General features: G+C 38.1%; 1 protein-coding gene across 27 annotated transcripts in view; it reads right to left on the bottom strand.

The window, feature by feature from the left end:
* rims1b (regulating synaptic membrane exocytosis 1b) overlaps positions 1 to 22397 on the bottom strand; it is a 97553-nt gene that overhangs the window by 65588 nt on the left and 9568 nt on the right. For 25 of the 27 annotated variants that reach the window (XM_055009659.1, XM_055009661.1, XM_035949138.2 and 22 more), the window contains exons 2-3: positions 7095 to 7308; positions 582 to 602 (exon numbers count right to left, since the gene is read on the bottom strand). In XM_055009659.1, coding sequence (XP_054865634.1) covers positions 582 to 602; positions 7095 to 7308 — 235 coding nt within the window. Of the gene's footprint in view, positions 1 to 581; positions 603 to 7094; positions 7309 to 10060; positions 10237 to 22397 lie in introns of those variants that run through there. The other 2 variants (XM_055009637.1, XM_035949141.2) reach the window with 2 other exon arrangements.

Here is a 22397-nt window from a genome sequence, read left to right as displayed (position 1 = left end):
GCATCAACAACACTTTGGCGACATCTTGCAGTGATCAAGCATTAAGGGGAAGTGGACAAAGTGGAACATATATATATAAATATAAATATATACTTGGAACCCTCCCGTCTCCCCATGGCAAGGCTGGTGTGGTCTCAAACACACAGGCAGGGAAAGCATGCACAGGCATGAGTGTGCATTCAATATGCATTCATATATAAATATATATATATATATATATATATATATATATATATAAATGGTGCTTTCTTCAACACATGCCAGCTGAAATACCAATCTCCAAAACCCCAGTTTTGTTTTATTAGAATATCCCAGCACAGCCATGCCTAGAGCCACAGGAAGAGGGGGCAGTACGGGTCGGACACCCTGCAGACAGCCGACGTCGTGGCTCATGCTGTCGATTTTCAGGGTCTGCATTCATTCTCAGGTTTATTTATGCACAAAGATCTGTAAGGTGGGTCTGAATTCCTGTTCTGATTCTGTGAATGAGCACAGACCCGAGTGTTGAAGGAGGGGAAAAGGAAGGGGACAATAGTAGCGACCCATGCAGCAAAAATCCATCACCCAGCTTAAAGTCTTACCCTGTCCTTCACTATGAGACACTTTGCAGGGGGGAGGAGACAGACAGTGGACACAGAGTTAGTCAGAGTTTTACATGGAGAGAAAAGCCGCTGAGGAACACTTCCACGTTTCTACACCCCAGACAGAACAGCAAACGCTCGGAGAAATAACAAAAGCTGGGAGTCCCTCTGTTCAGTTAAATCCATAAGTGGATTTCAGCAAACACTGGCTACGTTCCAATCCGACAGCTCGCTCTCCTCCATCAGTTAGCGTTTTGCTCTTTTTTTTCCTTGGACGCTATAGGTCTAAGTGGAAGAAAAACTCAAGAGCTCCAGATCTGAACGCAGCCAGTTTTAATATCACAACATCACAGTCACAGCACCACAGAGAGAACACGAAAAAGATGCTAACCACTTTGTCCTCCTTTGTGGCATGCAGTCCAGGTAGCAGCGAGGATTGAGAAAAGTGAGGGAAGGAAGTAAAGAGGAGAAATAAACGACAGAATGCAAAGAGAGAGTGAATTTGTGATGTGGTAAACAGAAGAAGAAGAAAAAAAAAGGGGGAGAAAGAGGATGTGGTGCAAACAGTTTGTTAATTACATTCTGCACAGTCGATACACTCTCTTCATATTGTGAAGTCTGAGGGCGGCGGTATGTAAATGTATGTGACCACTGTGACATGTGAGGCTGCAGCAGCGACATGCATGACCCAGCTCAGCGTGACTCATGACCTGTGACAACGTCGCGATGTGTCACAAAGATGAAATTAGGACACAAAAAGCAACACGGAGCACGTTCTTGCAGAATCCTATGTCTTTCTAAGCCTCTTTTACATATAGATGTACCCATAAAAATGTGTCCTGGTCTTTAAATTCTTAAATATTCACTTGTGAAAGACACTTTTTACCTGTCTTATGCTGTCCTGAAAGTGATAAATGCAGTAATGATAGCAAAAAAAAGAAAAACTCAAATTAATTTCAATATTTAACCCACAGAATTTCAAGTATTGTCTGGGCCTTTTTACACCTGTCACATTTTTATTCACTGTCAGCTCATTTTTTCATTGAATTATAAAGTCCTGCATCTCTATGGAAACAGGACAACCATGAAGAAGGAGAGAGAACTCTGAAAGGTCTTCTGTGCAGAGTGACATAGAATGACAGAAATCAAAGAAAAATGTTATTTTACTAGTTTGCTAAAGAATCTGATAAATGAAGCAATTTATTTATGTACTTTTAAAAATGAGATATGTAGGATAAAGTGATTTTGATGAAATATGATTTTAAGTCTAGATTTGTGTAACTTTTTTGACATAACAGCACGTCACACTTGTTTAGTTCAAGGACTGTTGGAAAGTTACATATTTGCTGATTCTTTTTGTTTCTAACAGTTTCTAGCTATGATAAATGGTGTATTTCTGGTGAGCTTTGAAAGATCATGTGCCTTTCAAGCCGGCTGGCAGGTTTTGGGAGTCAGAAGTTCAATGTAAATGAATTAACTCAACACTAAGTGCCAAATTAAAACATTTATTATTGCTCATCAATATTAAATAATACAGTCTGCTCACTATAATGTGAAGCAGGTGTTCATCTTTGTAGCTTGTGATAATCAGCGTTTGTACTGTCAAGTTGCTGTGACGCCTTCTGCAGGACACAGGGAAGCACTACACAATGAATGAATTATTACTGTAAGCTGCTTAAAAGCAGGTAAAGGTTTGTTGTATGAATATTTTAGAGTTTTATAATCCTACAGAGCTCCTATGTTGATATGACCTGCAACATGCTATATGAGAATGGGAAACTGTCATTCAAAACTTGGTTTTAAAAGCTTTTCTTTTAAAGTTTCAATGTCAATGAGATTTTTGAGCTTGTAAAAGAAATTATCTTCCGGGCCTTTGGTTGCATATCACACTAGAAAATCCAAATGAGAAATTCCAGTTTGTCAGTGAATATTTTATAATCTAGATGCTAAGAGTTTGGTATTTTTATGGTGCAGTTTTAAAACTGGCAGTTTTTAGGCAACTAGATATCTCAGACCCAGTTGAAGAAATCCAAAAAGTACCTGCATGGGTTAATATAAATGGGTGAGAAATTAAAGGAAAAACCAACATAAAGTGTCTTAGGAAGGTGTTTGGCCACAAAACAGCTGCAATCCTCCTTGGCACTGATTTTGTTAATCAACTCTACTGCAGAATTGAGCACCATAATTCCAAAAGATGTTTCCTCATTTGGTGTTTTAGTTAAGGATGGTAGAGAGCGCTGTCAAACATGTTACTCCAAAATCCCTCATAGGAGTTCAGTTGGATTGAATCCCAGTGATTGTGAAGTTTATAGCATATGACTGATATCCATCGATCCATCTTTGTACACTTTTAACCAGGCCCACTTGTTGAGAATATTGTGAAGGATGACTCAAATGCACATTTCACTTTGTGATTTTTCTACCACTGGACACTTTAATGTGATTTCATTTTAGTGATGGGTGCTTATGCAGGGTAAACCCGACTGTAATACTCCTTTCTATGTAACTGTCAACGGATTGATCTGTTCTTTTTTCTTTGCGTCTCACACTGATGCACAAGCATCTCACTAACTAAATGTGTCCACAGTTTCCGACCCTGCTTTACTGATGTCTCGCTGATAGATCTAAATGCAGATGTTACTTTATTCCTCTTGAAGCCGGCAGTCTTTGTGACTGAAGCTCCTGCCTTCCGTGCCCAAATAATGAACGCTCTTTCAAAGCCACTCAGATCTTTTCTATATTATTGGTTGTTTCTTCAGGTTTTTCCTCTAATTTGTCACTCATCTGTACCATAAGAGGCAAATTGTTAAACATGTTTTCTTGTTTTTGGTAATTTAGTTGAATTGACCTTTTATAGGGTGAAGTGTTCTAAGTACCTTTGGCTTTCTAGTCACCCATATAGTCCACTGATTAGATGAAACAAGCTGCTGTACATACAGTATATTTATATTCCAAATGTGATATTTAAAGACAAACTGCACACCCGAGGGAAACACAGTGTGCTGCTGATGTGGGCTAAACAAGAACACTGCAGGCCGGATGGATGGATGTTTTTATGTAATGGAACAAAGCTCACACTTTCCTAACGCTGTTATTCTGCTTGGCTGGATGGTGACCCGGGATAGAGGCGAGTCCAGAGAAGCTTCACTTCCGATACATCCCTCCCACACAACCATTCACAAATGTGCTCACACAGTAAAGAAATGGAGCAAAAACCACATAGTGTGTTCTTCTATCCCTGAGAAGGATTTAGCTATTTATTTATTGGCAGAAACTGTAGAAATTAAGATCTGTTTTGGTTAAGTAATGCTACAAAATTTTGATCAATAAAGTAGGTGCTTTAGTAGAAATTCTCCTGAAACTGTAGGTTGTAAAAATTATTTTCTCATGTAGAGATATAATATTGAATATTTAATTAAATCCTGAGGCAGCAAGTGGATAACAATGGAATGTGGTGTAAATGAACCATGTATTGAACAGATTTTGTGTTTCATGTCTTAAAATCGCAGCCAATTTGACAAGTTACAAACATATAATGCTATAAATCCCCCTACAACACTAATGAATTTGAAAGGCATGTTATCTTTTAAACAGTAGCAAAAATTAAACAATTCATCAGAGTCACAAAATGTAAAAGCAGAAAGAATCATTGGCATTTAAACTTTGTTAGGGTATTTAAACTACTCATCCGTAACGTGTTACTCCACTGGAAAACGTAACCAAATCTCATATTAAATTGTGATATTTCATCAAAATCATGTCTTATTTTAAAAAATCACCCAAAATGAACCATTTACACTAATATAAATGGAATTTATATTCCATAAAAAAACAAGACATGCATTCCTTGATGCAACAATGAATCTATTGCTGACTCAGGTGTGACCAACCAACACATGACAAAAATTCAGGGACTTTTCGGCTGAACTGCCGGCTGTGTTTTACACAGACCAGAGAGGAGATGAGTATGGAAACAAATTGAAAGTGCAAATAATAAACAATCTATAGTATGCAGAGTTACCATTTTTAAAGTATTTGTCACAAATGTGGGAATGCGAAATAATTCTGATTCCAGGTTTTTTCAGTTTTTGCAAAACAAATGATTATAATAATTATAATAAAGTTAGTCATATCTAATCGTATCATCTTAATATTTCATTTAAATCACTTGTTCCTACATGGATCATTTAAAAAATTGCCAAAAATAAAGTGTTTCCACTGACCAAATTCTAAAAAAAAATTTAAAAAATAAAAAATAATTAAAAAATAAAAAATTGTGCCCTTTGATGCAACCATGAAATCATTAGTGATGCAGCTGTGACCACAATCACGTGATAAAAATTCAGGGACTTTTCAGTTGAACTGCAGGCATTGTTTGCAGAGCAGAGAGGAGGCAAGTATAGAAACAAATTAAAAATATAATTAATAAAATATTTCTAGTGTGTATTTTTTCCAGTGTAACACCTGTGGACATTTGGAACAATGCTGTACATGCTGATTACATTTTATTTTTTCTAAAATAAATAATGAAAAAAATTAAACTGAGTCCTCTCTCCTTCTTGCCTTGGTGCTGTTTCCATAGAGGTGCAACACTTTCTCTTGCAGTGAAAAATGCCCACAGTGATTAAATTTGTGACAGGAGCAAAGAGAAGCTGTCTTGGAGGTCAGGGGTTAACTGATTAATTGATCTATTATGTTAGCAACAGCCTCACATTTACATGTATGTAATAGATTACAATGATTAACGTAAATGTACTAAATCTTCTCCTCTTTTGACAGAGTTAAATAATTCAGTTGCTTGAAAATTTTACTCTCAAATGGAGCCCAGTATCATCTCATGGCATTAAATTCCATATTAAATGATAAATAATTCAAAAAGGCCATACTGACTGATGTTATTTTGAGCACAATTTCCCTCCACGCAAGTCTTCTGCTTTATTTGTTTTATTTATAGATGGTCTCATCTCTTCATTTCCATGTAGTGGCCTGCCTGCTGCTGCAGTAATATTAATGGCTTTACCAGCAGGGATACTATCTTTATCCCCTGTTCTGACCAGCCCGGTATGCATGTGGTGCCAGTGTGAGTCCGGGCCCAGCTGGGATGGGCGGATGCTGAACAGATTGGGGACCAGCAGGCCAAAGGGTGGAGGGTCCACAGTCAGGTAAAATAACCAGAAGGAGGCCCGTCTCTTCTCGGGTTGGAGGGGCGCCCAGAGAACGTTTGGAAGGAACCAGCCGGGTCTTAAAATAGCACAAACATGTTGGGTTGGAAGCCGCACCGATCCAACCTGGAGCACATTAATGGTTGTAATGTGGTTTGAGGTACTTGAGTTTTTCCATTTTATGCTACTTTATACTTCCACTGCACTACATTTTAGGGGGAAATATTGCACTTTTTACTGTTCCACATTTATCTGACAGCTTTAGTTACTGCTCAGATAAAAACTGGACATAATGGATATTATAACAAGCTTTAAAAATACTGTTAAAGATAAAATGAGGGCTGATTTATATTGTAATGAGCCAACCGGCATGTTTGTGATAAACGCATTTTATACTGAGCGTATTTTCCAAAATTAAGAAATGAAAATAATTGTTTCACTTTGTTTGTGTTGTGATACATCGCTCTGCTTCCATTAAATATATTATTACAAATTATCATTTTTGTGTAAAAATTTTCACACCATAGCTCATGGATTTCTCTAGAAAAGACATATGCTGTAGAAAATACGTCTTAACACTACAAAATACGTCTTGACAGATTTTAAAGCATGTGTTAACGGTAGAAAGATATTGACATTACAAAATACATCCCAACACTACCAAATAGGTCTTAACACTAAAAAATATAAAATAACACTATAAAATATGTCTTAATTCTATAAAATACATTTTAACTATATAAAATTCATCTTTACACATTTTAAAATGTGTGTTATACTCACAAAAAATTTTGCTCTTTACGCCATCTGTCATTCTCTTTCATCGCAGTGCTTCATGGTATTTATTTTTTGGTTAGTGACCATCAGCTGTACACTACTTTTCATGGTGCATTGTGGGATACATTAAGTGACTATACAGGGTATAAAAACTGGAACTTAACATTCAGACACTCATTAAATAGTGTGTTGACTGATTTCTGACACAACCCTGATCTTTTTCTCACCTTCCTAGACGCGTTGCATGAGAATCGCAGCACTTCAACAGACTAACATGCTTATTTTAATGGCTGCAGTGCAATAACAGGAGATACGGGACAACACAGACGCTGTGACTGATGTGTTCTCACATTCATCTGAGCTAATGTGCTTCAACTTTTAACTATTCCACGACACTACAGCCTCGGACTGGTGCCAAGCCATTCATCCAACACACTTTGGCCTCACCAAAGTGTGACCAGGAAGCAACAGAAGCAGACGAACACACAGAAGCAGAGCTTCACCTACAGCAGCAGGAATGAGGTGAGGAAGTGAGGAAGAGGGAGGAAAAAGTGGGCGAGGTTGGGTTTCTCACATTGTTGGAGCGCAAAGAGACTCTCCCTCCACAGCGAGCGCAGAATTTGGTCTGGCAGTAGGAGCAGAGGTGGCCGCAGCCGTCGGCGAACTTGGTCTTGCGGCAGATTCCACACGTTGGTGCATCGTCCTTCTGCAGCGTCTGCTGGCGTCGCGTCTCGGCACCGATGCGTCGCACTTCCTGTTTGTAGCTTTCGAACTGCTGGTGCAGCGTTCTGACAGGAGAGGAGACACATGGCGAAGTTTAGTGGTGCATCATAAACTGCATGAACTTGGATGAACTTCATCCTTCACAGCGAAACACTTAGAAAACCAAAACCGGCAAAAAAACATGCAGGAAAGTCTGAATAAGTGAATGATTTTTACAATAAATGTGCACATTTCAATATGACTGGCAATTAGGGCACTGCTTGAAAAGTCCCTTTTAAAACAAAAAAAAAATAAAAATCATAGATGCAAGTAAATGAAACTTCCACTGAGTTTCCCTGCTTCTCGGGACACCTGCAATGGAAATAATGCCAGTGTGAACTGCAAATGAGGCCTTGTGAAAACACCCACAATGTCTCAACAGGAACGTTAAAGGAAAACTGTATTAGCATAAGACGGTTGGAACACAGGGGGCCGAAACAGGCACCTTAATTAGAGCTAGATACACTTCATTCACAGATTTGCAGAAAGTTTAGTCAAGGACTCAGACAGCAAGTTGACTATAGGTCTGAGTTAAAGGTCAAACAGTGAAATTCATTATTCACACTCTTGCCAAAATTACACCATTTAACAGAGCCAGAAACTGTAAAAAGAAAACTTTTCAACAATCCCTAAGAAACGATGTTTGACCTGTTGTTCCAAATGTAATCGGAAGAGTGAAATTGTGATACTTCAACAAATAAACAGAGCAAACACAGAAAGAATAGTGAGATTTTCAATTTTCCAACAGTCCATTAAGAAAAAAATGACAAAATCTGAGCTTAAAATCCTAACATTTCAACAAAACATTGTCAAAATTACTGAATTTATCAGAATCAAAATTGTAAAACCACAAACTTCCCAATGGTTCTGAACTACTTGTATGTAAATGTAACCAAATTTGAGCGTAAAATCTAAAGTTTAAGTATTTCTCAAAAAATAAACTGCTTACTTTAACTAGATTCTGTAAATAAACAAAACAAAAAACATTGCTTCTCTGCAACCACTAAATAGTTTGATTGACAAATTTCAGTAATTACTTAAGAAAAGGAAAGTCTAAATCCTCAGATTCCAGCTTCTTTAATGTGAATATTATCTGTTTTCTTTCCTTCTCTATGACAGTAAACTGAACATCTCTGGCTTGTGATCAAAACAAGACCTTTGAGGACGTCATTTTGGGGGCTGGGAAACACTGAATGACATTTATCACAATTTTCTGACATTTTACATACCAAACAATTACTTGATTAATCTTCTGAAGCCATAAAAAAATCAGCCAAATCACACCGTTTATCAGCGAGCCGTAAAGGTGAGATGGAACGTAGACGGTTTCAGTATTGGTAGTGGCAAAATATGAGATGAACATTTTCTCTAAAATATGTCGTTAAAAACCTCAGATATGACTAATTTAAAGTTTCAAAGTTTTGAGTGTCATGAAGGTCTGTCCATCTGCTAGATCACCATGGTAACCGATGCTGCACAACTAACCTGCTCTGGAGAAGGTTCTGTTCAGAGTTTGGAATTTAAATTAGTAAAGTATTATACTATATTAGTAGTAGTATTATTTAGTATAAAAGGCACCACCTTTTCACCAACTGTTATGACCATATTCTCTGTTCATAACACAGATTTTGAGATGAGGTTTGATCTGCAAACCTGTTGAGATGTTTGTTAGTAATCCCACTGAATGAAGCATACTGTATGCATCGCGTTACCATGGGAACCTACATGGATTCACTAGTTGATGTAGAAAAAGCAGAAATATGTTTTTATGTCAGTCAGTTCTACTCTGCTGGTAGTGCAGCTGATAGAACTCGGATTAGAAACCTGATCAGTCCGCTGGTATTGATCAATCGGTAGAATTAATTGCACTTTGATTTGGCCAAAAACCAAAGTGATTTCCATGTCTCCTTTATTATGGGACAGTGTCAGACCTAAATGCACATCTTGATGTTTAAATATATGGCGTTGTATGTTTAAGAGTATGCAGTTGCAGAATATGCAGAATATGCAGTTGCCATTTCAGAATAAAATGACTGCACTGAGTGGGAAAATAAATGAACTTATACCCTTTCCACCAGGACTCCACTTCGTCATCATTTGCAGTAACAGTTGCTTTTTACTGTATTAAATGTTCACATTCCCCTTAGTTCACAATCTGCAAACAAAGCCTGAAGAAGAAAACCTGGTTATCAAAGAAAGTTATTAACCACTGCTGCAATGCCTATTACTATTATGTCCAATTATATCTGATTGGGATTTTGGGTTTTAGCAAGCCGGCTAACACTAAAAAAGCCTGACTATGTCTAACTTGTTGTGTAATAAACCCCTCATTTTCTTTTTTTGATATACTTTTGTTTATATTTTAAATACGCAGACTGGTCAGCTACATTGGTATTAAATGTTTTTTTAGTTGGAGTCTCTCCACTTGCATCCTGAAATGTAAGTTTTCATTAGCTACCAAGTTACACTGTTCAGCTTGCCATCCAATTATCCATATTCAATACTTGATTCTCCATAATTTCTTTTGCCATCAAGTAAAATGTGACCTTATGAGTCTCTTAATTTCTGATACATACAATTTATCAACCTGATATGAAGAATTTGAGAAAATGTATCTGCTGTGTTGTTTGCAGCTCCTAAAGAAGTTTTTACTGTGACTTTAAATTTACAGATACACTGATGACCGTTTTCTACAACTTTCGCTGTCACATGTGCTCAGTTGTTTTTCTCCAATAACATCTTCATATAAGCAGCACTTTAAAGGTGCTTATCTGTTACCTGGGTCTATTGAAAACAGCCATGTCTTCCTGTATGTGGTGCTCTGCTGCCGAGAAGGAAACAGGTCGAAAACATAACAGCTCCTCTGCTGTGAGCAGATGTCTCCGGTAACAATAATCAAAGAGATAACTGTCCTCCGCCATGACCTGCCAAGGTGCAGGAACGATGCTTCAACGGGAGAGTCCAAGAATCTCTGTTACTGAAGAACAAGCCAGCTGAATGAAACGCTTTCTAAAAAATGAAAAGTCTTCCTGAAGGCGAAAACATATATAAAGTTTCCTGTCCGATGAAATGAGCATCTTCAGTGCTGCTTTTCCTTCAGCCGGCAGCTCAGTGCTGCAGCAGCAAACTGACACCATGAACAGTTTGAACAGGGAGGAGACCAACGGTGGGACGAGACTCAGCCAATCAGGTGGAGCAGAGAATGGAGCGATTCTATGATGTCAAATACTGAATGAATTTTGATAAAAGGATACACCATAGGGAGTATATTTATACTGACGTAAAGGCTGCTGAATGAAACAACCTTTGCATTTAGAATCAAACATTATCAAGGGTTTGGTGTGTGATAAGTTCTAATGCTGTGTGGAGGATTCAGTGGTACAAAGTAACTAAATGACTTTGCAGTGACCTTACCACTGTTCACACATCACAATAAAAGACGGATTCCTGATGATCTCTCTGCTTCAGTGTCTGCTTTAAGTCATTTTGTAGTGAGTTATTTGCATTGAGAGGCTTTCTTATGAATTTATTTTGAGTTTTTATGCCAACATTTGTCCTGCATCACTCTATTTTAACTTTAAATTAACCTGCTTTTAAGTTTCATGTTGTTTTTGGTCATCGGTTGTTTTTCATTTTTATTCATTTATTTTGCATTTTTCTGTTAGCTGCAAAGCACTTTGTAAGGCTGATTATAAGTGGTTTAATGATAAAGATATACAAACAACAACTGTGATGTATTATTGTTGGATAATCCCATAGTTATGATACACTGAGACAAAGATTCCAGTAAAACGCGAAAGAGGCAAGAGACTTTTTAACCATTAAGTGATGCAGAAAATGCAAAAACTGGTAGACAAAAATTTACCAGAATGCAAGAAACTAAATGTATAACTTAAAATACCCTTTCATTTTACAGATTTTTACCATATTTTTAGAAGACACAAAACTATCTATAAAACTGCAAAAAGTCACGAAAATCAGCTTCATCTTCATTGGTCATAACATTAAAATGACAGACAATAATCCAAACCAAACAATATGTACATTATTCTGAAATGTGCTATTTTGTGTAATGAGTCCTTCTAATTTTGGAACTTTAAGAATATTTTGAATCTATTACTTTTGTACTTTTACTTCAGTAAAATCTTGAATAAAGGATTTGTAACTCCACTGTGGTATTGTTACTATGACTTACATATAATATCTGAATACTTCTTCATTAAGTAACAGTTTGGATTGAGTGTGACTGAGAAAAAGCTTTACAGATACAACAGAAGCTGAGATGATACTGCAAATATACTTGCAACATGTACGAATCTGAAAACATACATGCTTCGACTCAAAAACGCTTCAAATAGTCTTTAAATCAACCTAAAATACAATGATAGATGGATTCTGGGCAAATCTAAACAGCATTTCTGATGGAAAAACGGCAGCGACGTCATGAACGTGAACTCCGACCCTGTGCAGCTATATATCCTGCCGACGGGAGTCCAGGGGCTGAGCCGGGCCCGGGCGCCATGGGAACAGCTGTCAGAAACAGAGGGTGCACAGCCGGTCGCCATGGTAACGTGGTGGCGTCAAGCACTGGGTGTCAGTGGGTGTCAGTGCACCAGCTGTTACCGTTCCTAGATCCACGGTTTCATCAGTCTTTCCACCGCTTCCACAGTTGCTGTTAAAGCTGCACGAAATGTAGAAATAAATCTGAGGTTTCAGCCTCAATCAGAACTGCAGAGACGAGATGCTCAGACTGTTTGGCCGTTTTACCTTAGAGGAATTTATGAAGCAACCACCAACTACACTCCCTGATTTCTTAAATTACAAACTTTAGCATTCAGCATTAAACTCTAATGTCATTGTCAAAATTATTAGTCTCAAAAATGAACATCTGGACCCACGTAAACGTGCAATACCATCAAAACCTGTTACCTCCGACCTCCGCTTTGTTTGCTGAGGTGTTTATAAAATCTGACTTTTCAGTGGATTGTTTGTGTCGCTCTGCAGCCGTTGTATGCCCTGTTGTGGTAGTTGTGTGTCTCCTGGCGATTTTGTGCATCGTTGTGGTCATTTTGTGCCTCTTTGTAGTGGTTTTGTATCTTTTTCATCATGTTTTGAGTGCCTTCTAGGTTCTACATTAATACATTTGTGTCTTAATGCTGGTTTTGTGTCTCGTTGTGTTGCTTTGTAGGGGTTTTGTCTTTTTGTGGTGATTTTGTATCTTTCTGTGTCTCTTTGTGGTCATGTAGAGTCTATTTCCAGCTGTTTTGTACATTTTTTTTGAATAGTTTTTCATCTCTTACTGGTAGTTTGTGTCTCTTCTTAGTCATAAAGTGCCTCTTTCTGTTGGATTTTGTGCGGCTTTCTGGTGTTTTTTGTCCCTTTTTGGTAGTTCTCCTTGAACAGAGTCTCTTGGTTTTGTGGTTTGTTGTGGTGGTCTTGCATCTTTTGTATTTTTTGTCTCTCTCTGTTTGATCATTTTGTAATCTTTGCGCCTCTTTGTAGTGGTTGTAGGAATTTTTGTGGTGTCTCTTTCCAGTGGTTTTGTGTTATTGTCCAGTCATTTTCTGTCTCTCTACTCATTTTATTTCTTCCCAGTGGCTTTGTGTCTCCTTGTGGTTATTTTATGTTTTTCTGGCTTTCGTGTCTCTCTCTGGTTGTTTCGTATCTTTTTTTTTTTTTTTTTTTTTTTGGGGGGGGGGGGGGGTTTGTCTCTTTCTTGGTGGTCTTATGATGTTTTTGGTCATTTTTTTGTCTCTCTGTTGGTTTAGTGTCTCTTTCTCACCATTTTGTGTTTTTTCTGGTGATTTCTGTCTCTTTCGTGTCGTTTTGTATCTTTTTGTGATTTGCATTGGTTTTTTTTTGGTGTCTCTGTGATATTTTTGTACCTTTTTGTTTGTTGTATTAAGAGCCTACATTTAGTGGAGTAGAAAATGAATACCTGAAGCCAAAAAACTGAAAGCTGAAAAGTGAACACCTGAAACAAAACCACAACAAACTGTAGGCCATAAAACCAAAACAATGAGCTAAAAGTTGCTGAATCACTCCACAGAGCTGAAGGACAATCTTCACAAACTACACAGTCATCTGATGCAACGTTTACATACAAATAATGATGAAAGCAGCTTTGAGAGCCATGAGTTTAGATGAAGACAATGCTACAATTGCAGACTTTTACACTACATTATCACCAATGTCTGTGTGAGATGGAAACATGAGAAAGTGGCAGACTGACACACTACATGCACTCACACACAACTCTGCTGGAAGTGTGGACATGCATCAAATACACATGAAGCATCCAACCAATATGTGCAAATCGCTCTGTCACACACACCATCAAAATCCAGACTTTATGCTCTTTAAATGTAATTTCCCCCTAAATACTTGAGCTTAAGTTTAACCTTGACTCAGCTGGAGACACATAAGTGACCAAACAGATCTGTGAAGACATCAGGTGAGACGTCCACTCAGGTAAGGACGAGTTCTTTGTGTTCAGTCTACTGTATGTTCATCGATTACATGCCTGAGCCTAAAGCCTCTCCAGGGGTCGGCCGTCATGACTGTGAACAGAGGTGGTGAAATAAAGTTTAATAAAATACCACACTGGAGAATTCAAAATCACTTGTGTCGAGAACCATGGCTTTAAAACTGATTTGTAATGTTAATTTTCATCCTAAATTAGCTTATTTCTTCAAAGCCAAAGTAGGACATTCATGTTGGTCCCACTGCAGCTACACACACATGCAATTAATAAATACAGTAATGCACATATCTTTTGCAAAGCAGCCATAATAATTTACTGTAATTCTTATAGAAGAAGTGTTGCTTTCCTGAAATTATTTGAGTAATTTTTCATTTTTGTATTTTATCGCATCTGTAACTTAGGAGGTTAACTACGGCTGCATCCCATTTACATAAGCCATTTTAATTTTCTTGGAAAAGCAGGAACGCAGATGTGACAGTCAGTCACCTCTAAATAAAACTCACATGATTTCTGGATGTTCTGTGTGCTTGGGAGACAGCTACAAAGACAATGTGAAAACAAGACAAATTTGGAGGTATATGAAGGCACTTTCCAGCACAAATTAGACATATTTTCACAAGCTTCATTTGCAGCACTAACCCTCAGAACCCAAAAATCCATTGGTGGGCTTAAACAGCAAGTTTACCTTAGAAAAATCACCAAAATTGCACCATTTATCAGAGCAGAAACCATAAAAATACAAAGAAGCCATTCAGCTAAAAACAACCAAATCTAAACATGCACTAAAGACTAAACACTGTAAAAACAGATTCTCTAAAAAACAAAAAATTCCATGCTCTTTGACACAACTGTGAAGCCATTAGGGAGTCAGGTGTAAAGAAGGACGACGTGGTAAAAATTTAAGGACTTTTCCACTGAACTGCAGGCTGCATTTACATAGAGCAGAGAGGAGACTGGTACGGAAATGAATTTCAAATGTAAGAAGTAAAATCTCTATCATATGTAGATTTACCATTTTTCCAGTGGTGGTAACACCTGAGGCGCTGTAGGAAAATGATCCACATTGATTCCATTTTTTTTTTAACGACTTTATATAGCAGTAAAAAAAAAAATTTGTCCACAGTGAGTTAATGTGATAGGAAACCACTTATGGTTCAGACAGTCAAACATGTACAACATAGTTACTCTAACTTAATGACATCAATAGTTCAGTTTTTAGTATAAATAAATATCGGTCTCTGTGATAAATTGTCTGTCTGTGATTGTGAAGGAAAAATTACTCTCTATACCCTTATTGAGGTATTTCCTCGCAGCTGTTAGCTGAAGACATCCCAGAATATCATGCAGGTTGCATCTGTCAACTACAGTCACTTTAAATCAAGTTGCAGATCCTATAGATCACCTCAAATTATCCTACAGGTTATCACCTTTGACCCTTGTTCCTATTCTACTTCTCCCAAACTGAGGCTCTGAGTATGTTTAGGCTCTCTCTGTACTTAATATGGCCCTGATGAAAGGCAGATGCTGCAAAGACACCAGTTGTACTAAAGACATGACTTAAGATTAAATATTGTCTAGTTGACGTTCTTGAGCAGAAAAGCTGTCTCCATATTGGGCCGTAATCTGAATATGGCTTTCCTCCCAACTCCTTATATACTCAAGGTCAAAGAGAATCCTCAGAATTGATGCTGCAAGTGCTCACATCACTGTGTTGCTCGTTTTATCATTTCTCCTGATAATAGTAAACCTTATTCTCAACCTAAGCCATCTAAGTCTCCAGAGTGTCTCTGAATCTCCCTCCTCGTTCATCTCTCAGCATCGCAGAATTCTCTAACAGTGATCACTAATGATCAGTAATGGCCCTGACAAAAATCATATTGGTCCATCCCTTGTGGGCATATATGAGGTTTAATATTGTTTTGTTCATAGTGTTAATGTGCCTGAGCAGTACCAAAATGAGTGTTACAACATTGTACCATGACACAATTAATGATGTGTGAGTTAAAATACATTACACTGCTCCTTCCAAGAAAACAATACCCTTTACATGTTACTAATTATACGTGTTAGCACGTGGCCATGGAGGACAGCCACCGGGGGGATGTCCGAGTGGTGTGAACCAGCTGAACTGTGTCTCTTCTCTGTAGCTCTGCACCAGCAGCCACATGTGTGTTATTCCAGCTTTGGCCTTGTCAAAACAAGTGTGTGCAAATGAGCACACATGCAAATGCAAACAATGACACAGACAGAAAGCCCACGTGGACACGTGGGTTTGCCTTCGCCTCGGGCCTCAGTGTTCAGCGCCAAGGACTCCCTCTCCTCCCCTCTTCCTCCCTCCTCTGCCTCCACTCTCTCCACCAGTCGCTGGTGTTGAGTTGTTAATTAGCACTGCTATGAATACACTGCCCAGGGATGGGGAGGCGGGGGGCTCTGTGTGAGTGGAGGGCAGCACTATATCTGTCTCATCAGCTGATTCCCGGTGACGTCTCACAGAAAACTCTCTCTCAGCTGGTGGAGGGTCAACAAGTCAAGAAGCATTGGTCAGGTGGAGGCAGCTTCCACCAGTGAAAGTCTATGGGTGTGAGTCGAAGCAATGAGATGCTCAGATCAGGGCTCGTACATGTCATTATGTAGATCAAGCTGCCCACTACTTCACGGTATCTCTTTGGATCAACAGATTCACCATTGTTGCTGAATGTTTGTCTGTGTTAACATGGGGTTGATCTTGGTTTACAGTTAGGCATGTCAAAACTTTCCAGTATCTTTGAAATGTACCTTTTCTGGTTCATTTTTATTTCTCCTTCTTTCTGTGTGAAATCAATGCCTAAAAAGTGTTTGAGCCTCCCAAGATCTTCCATCTTAGTTTCCAACATTTCCTTCACAACTGAGTGAATCTTTATTGCTTGCTGCAAAAATCAGATCTTCGACCCAGATTATCAGTGTTATCCTCACATTTTCTGTTTGTCTGCTGTTGATGCAGTGGTCAGCTGGATTTTCTGCAAAATCATTTTCATTGAGAAAATCAAGTGACATTATGTTCCAGTTTCTTCCTGATTGTTTTAGACCATATAGATATTTGTTAAGTTTGCAGACTAGTGCCTCTTCAAATCCTTCTGGCTGTTCCATATACACCTCACAATCAACTGGTGCATGCAGATATGCTGTTTCAATGTCCATCTGATGTAGATCTAAATCAGATTGAACTGCAGGCTGCATTAGGGTACGTACACGACATGTTTTCGCAGTCGGAGAAAAAGTCTCATTGTAGTTCTTTCCTGCAAGCTGGCTATAGCCTTTTGCAACACATCTGGCCTTGTATGTTTTTGTTTAATCTGGGTTTTCTTTGCCTGTATTAACCCACTTGCCCCCCACTGTATTTTTTACCTCCTGGCAGTGTGGTAAGTGTAAAAGCTTTATTTTCTCTTAGAGAATCTATTTCTTCCTTCATGTCCTTAGCCCAAGACTGAGTTTGATGAGCTCGTAGCTACCTGAAGTGTTTGTGGTACACTGTACAGGACTCTATAACAATAGTCAATATTAGTCAGTACCTGATCTTCATCACATTCCATTTTGCACTCATAGTCTTTTAAGTACTGAGGATCTTTCATCTCCCTTGTCGGATATCATAAGCTGTGACTATTTTCACCTTGTTCTGTCGTAATGTTTTTGTCCCTGTCAGAGATTTTTGTCTGAGACCATTGCTATCAACAGACCATGACTTACAGACTCTTCAGCATTTCTTAGCGCCATAATAGTCATCTTAGCTCTCATAATATAGTCTGTAACACTCTCGCTAGCACCTTTCTGGAGAGATATTAGCTCTGTGTATAAGCTAATCACTCGTGGTTTCCCCTCACTGGCATAATGTTCTCTCAATATTTGAAATGCTTTTCTTCCATTGTCCGCTGCATCTCTCATCATGAAGGAAATACTTTTATCATCCAAAACTTGTAGTAATTCAGCATAGGCTTCTTCGTTTTTCTCCGAGTCTTCTTCATCATCCGTGTCTTCGTTGGAGTCTTTCGGTGTGGTAGCCTTTAGTCCAAGCAGCCGAAGGTGTCCGAGGAACTTTGTTTTCCATAGTTCGTAATTCCTCTCATCTCCGTCAAAACACAAACGGTGCCATCGGTTTCTAGTTCCTTTCTGCTCCTATAACCTGTTGGCGCAGCCATACTAAAGGGTCGGAATACCGGTAAATCTCACCGTTACATTACAGAAGAAAACAACACATCCTCTCTGTCTTGTGCTGGGCCAGAACAATTTTGCGCCCTCTTTATTTTACACATGCACACATATGAACCCATTCAATGAAATATCACTAATAGTATAATAATAATAGTATAAAACCTGAGGGGGAGGATCATGGGGCTTTGCAAAATGAGGACAGGAATGAACAGAAACTTTTCAGGCATATGGAGATTTTAGTTTAAAGAACAAAACAATTGCTTTAGCTCAAAAACCCAAGCTCTCCACAAGATAGCGACCAAAGAACATAACAGACATGTTGACACAAGCTGCAAAGAGGTAAAAAAAAAAAAAAAAAAAAGAAGGAGGATTCGGGAAAACATTGTGTCTCTGTTCAACAAAACAGAGACAGGAAAGCAGGAAGAAGAGGTGATGAACACAGAGAATCCCAGAAGTCCTCCCATCTCAGAAAGAGATAGATCGACAAACTGCTGTCTACAGGGAGGAGGAGTAGGAGGAGTAGGAAGGACAACAAGTGAAAAAGCAAAAAGATGAACAAAAAGAGCCAAGACGGAAACAAGCGTGGGCCAGAGACCAGCGGAGGAGAAGAGAGGATGCATCCGGAGCTGCTCTATAAATACCATTCGAGAAGAGGATGATGGAAGGAGGATGGAGACAGGGTGAGAAAGAGGAAGGAGTGTTAGAAAGAACATTTTACTGGAAATGAAGAATACATCCTTAAAAAAAATTGTGTGAAAGTCCGAGAAGAGCAACAGATGGGTGCTCAAGCAAAATGCAAACATCTTAGTTTTCTTGTTTGTCTGTCGCGATGTTCTCCATGACAACGTTTACATATTTAGCTTCCTCCACTGTCAAAAGGATATAAAGTGGCGCTAACGTCACAATGCTAGCAGAAATGAAACATCCAGATGGCCACTGTGTATCTATCTATAGGGCAGCAATTTCTCAAACAATCTGGTCAATCCTCACTGGCTTGATGGGGTTTGAATTGCAGCTGTCATTCTTTCCAAGATCCAGTGTTGAAGTCACACTGCTTTAGTCACATAAACCTGCTGCTTTAGCACACAGCTTAAGGGCAGCGATATTCAAGAAAACAAAATCTGGCCTCTATATCATTTATTTTTAAGAAGATTTCGGGATATAGAATCTTCATGAGGCTGCATATCAATTCCCAAACACTGCAACATTAAAAGCAGTCTAATTAATGCCAGTCTAACTAATATAAACTGTTCAGAATTTTCCTTGCTTGTGAGACACTAATGTGTTAGCATTGAAGCCCATTCTCCACCTACATAATAACAACAATATGGGTCTGACTAATGCTAACTGTTCAGGACTCACAGTTTGTGATCCAAACTGAACAATTTCAGTCACTACATTTACAAAAACTAAAATTTTAAAGTCTAGATTTCCACCAAATATGTAAAAAGTTATAATATAATCTAGAATTTGCAATGCAAACTAACTGGGTTTGAGCTCAGATATAATACAGGTAATGTCTCTTTTTTTTCTTTCTATATGTCTATGTATACACAGAGAACTTATTTCTAAAGTCAGTTGATATTGTAATATTGTTGATTTGTAAAACTGGTATTGGCACTGGTCTCAAAAATCCAGTATCATTTTGCCTCTCCATTAGTGGGTCATTTTTTCACATTTCTGCTAAGATCAAGAGGCAGATGCTGTATTTAAAAAAAAAAAAAAAAAACCTTGTCTACATATGCAGGTGCATTGATGAAGTCACTGAAGGTTAAATGATCGCTCTTGTTTAACAGTGGTTCTGTCACCACACAGAGTATTTCAGCTTATGCTCAGCTGCGACCATCAGACTGCACCAGCCCTCCCATATCCAGCGCTTAGATGTTGATAACTCTTTTATTGATGTTGTGAGTGTCTTACCTATATTTATGGGGCAGAGTGCTTTTTTGGCATGGACTCCTCAGTGTGTGAGCACCTATCACTCCATCTCCCTCCTCCTTGTGCATTTATATTTTCTCTCTTTTCCATTTATATCCCTCTAACCCTCCCTCCATTTCCTATCTGATATATTCAGGGCTGGATATGAGATTCCACTCTGTCAGAGCCCAGTAATTGATAAAAATGGTCTCGACAATTCACTTTGCATTGTTCTCCTATCTCTGTCTCTCAAATACTGACACTATATACATACACAAATCACATGCAGCAAACAGGACCTCTGACTTCTGGGTGACGTTTAAGCCACGACTCTAGCTGCCCGAGTAGTTGTCGAGTAATTATGAGGCGTCCCATAATCCCCTCACTCCATCCCAGCATCCCTTGCTCTGCTCCACCCCACCCCCTTCATCGTATTCTTCTGTTCCCTCTGCTCTCCACGTGATTTCCTGAATCCACCTCCACAGCCTCCTCACATAAGACAGCCACAAATGGAAGTAACTTTCAACGCAATTCAACATTTAATTTTACATTTTTTCTGGGACTTCTACTTGAATAGTTCTGCATATTAAGTACCTAAAAATGGTACTCATTTTTTGCCTGTTATTTTACAGATTTCTCTAGTTTTGTTAAATTAGAGATAGTAAAACCACAGGGGAAAAAAACACTATTTAAAAAAATCTTTCTTTTATAATGTGTTAATGAGACTGTTCCACTACATTTAAGCTAAAAAAAATCATAATTTCACAGATAATTGCAAATATATATTTTTTTTACCAGTTTTACATTTTTTTTGTTTTTTTTAACAGTACAGTATTTCATAATATCGCTATAATTAATAATGCTGTAAGGTCTTAGCCTTAATATTTATACTACTTAGGCTGAGTTCCATAGTTTATAATACCATAGGAGCTTAACTATATTATTACAGTAGTCAGACTATTCTCTGTAGGGTTTCAGTCTTAATAACAGAAATACTTTTAATCATTATCACATTATTATTATTATTATTATTATTATTATTATTATTATTATTATTATTATTATTGTTATTGTTATTGTTATTATTATTATTATTATTATTATTATTAGAGAAACACGGTCCAAGTATATATTTAATTTCTCTCGCTGCCAGTAGGGGGAAACAAAAGTTCCACATTGCGGGTTTTGGTAAGCAGAGACACTTTTCGTGTGATGGCTGATTCCACACAGCGCTGTGATACAACCTCATCGCTTCCTCCGACCACAAACACAGACAGAGATGGAGGCCGAGGCTGTAGAGAGCCTGGTCAGCCCCAGCACAATGCATTCTCATTAAACTTTAATGCTGGGGAGGTCTGGGAGCACTAAAGAGGCCACTCACTCAGGTCTCTCACTCTCAACACACTCCGAGTCCCACCCAGCCTCCATCTCCACCAAACCTGCTTCACGTTACGTCTCTTCTATCTCTGCTGCTGTTGCTAATGATTAACCAGATCTCAAATCTGCACAGCTGAACCAACACACAGGCACAAGGCCGATTCACAAATCACACAAGACCAAACGTCAGTCAGTTATTCAGTTGGTTTGGAAGCTTTATAAATGACTTCTCAGTCACTGTGGTTTTAAACAAGTAACGTTATTTATTGTACTGACCCTATTCATCATCATTCAATAAGTAAAAAGAAAATTCAACTTATGGTAAATGTGCTAGAGTATATTTAATTTCTTTATGGCAAAAAATATGTAATACTTGTGATAGAAAAAATAACATTTTTATGATTATTCACTGTTATGTTACATTGGAAATGTAAAATCAGTCTGCTTTTGTAATGTTACTGATATTTTTGTTTATTTCAAACAAACTGGAAAAAAATTGAATAAAGAGGAAAAATTCTGTAAAATTATAGATATTTCTACAATGTTAGCAAAAGCAATAGTTAGCATTGTGCAGTGCCTTAGTTTCTAAATGTACTTGTTCAACGGTGATCGACAGGGAAAAGCATCATGTTGAAGTTGGAGATAATAAACACTGAACTCTGACTGAAATTACTGCTACGCATTTTTCCAAGTGCTGACAGGTGGGACGAACACTGGGGGGGGAAAGTAGTCTACATGCTATAGATAATTCCTTCTTAGATTTTTAATTTGTTTCCATGCTCATCTTTTCTCTACTCTGTGGAAACACTACCTGCAGTTCAGCCACAAGTTTTAAAATTTTTGTCATGGGACTGTTGGCCCAAGCTGAGTCACGAACGGCTTCACAGTTGCAACAGTTTTTTATTTTTTTGTTTTTACAGAAACTGACTAGAGGAAATGGCTGAATTTTGTCACATTTCTAAATGAGTTAGGTAGAATAAGGTGATTTCAATAAAAGTTCATGATTTTAAGCTTAGATTTGGTTACGTTTTTTTCTAGCACACGAGAATTTTAAGGACTGTCGGAAAGCTGTAAATCGGAAGATTGCTTCAATAAATTCAATGCTTTTTCTTCGTGTAAGATAACATTGCTTTCAAACCAACTGACGGGTTT

This window comes from Amphiprion ocellaris, chromosome 4, assembly GCF_022539595.1.
Source record: "Amphiprion ocellaris isolate individual 3 ecotype Okinawa chromosome 4, ASM2253959v1, whole genome shotgun sequence".
In the NCBI taxonomy this organism is placed as follows: Eukaryota; Metazoa; Chordata; class Actinopteri; family Pomacentridae; genus Amphiprion; species Amphiprion ocellaris.
Note: the sequence above shows the minus strand (reverse complement) of the source record. Positions and strands in the feature narration are given on the sequence as shown.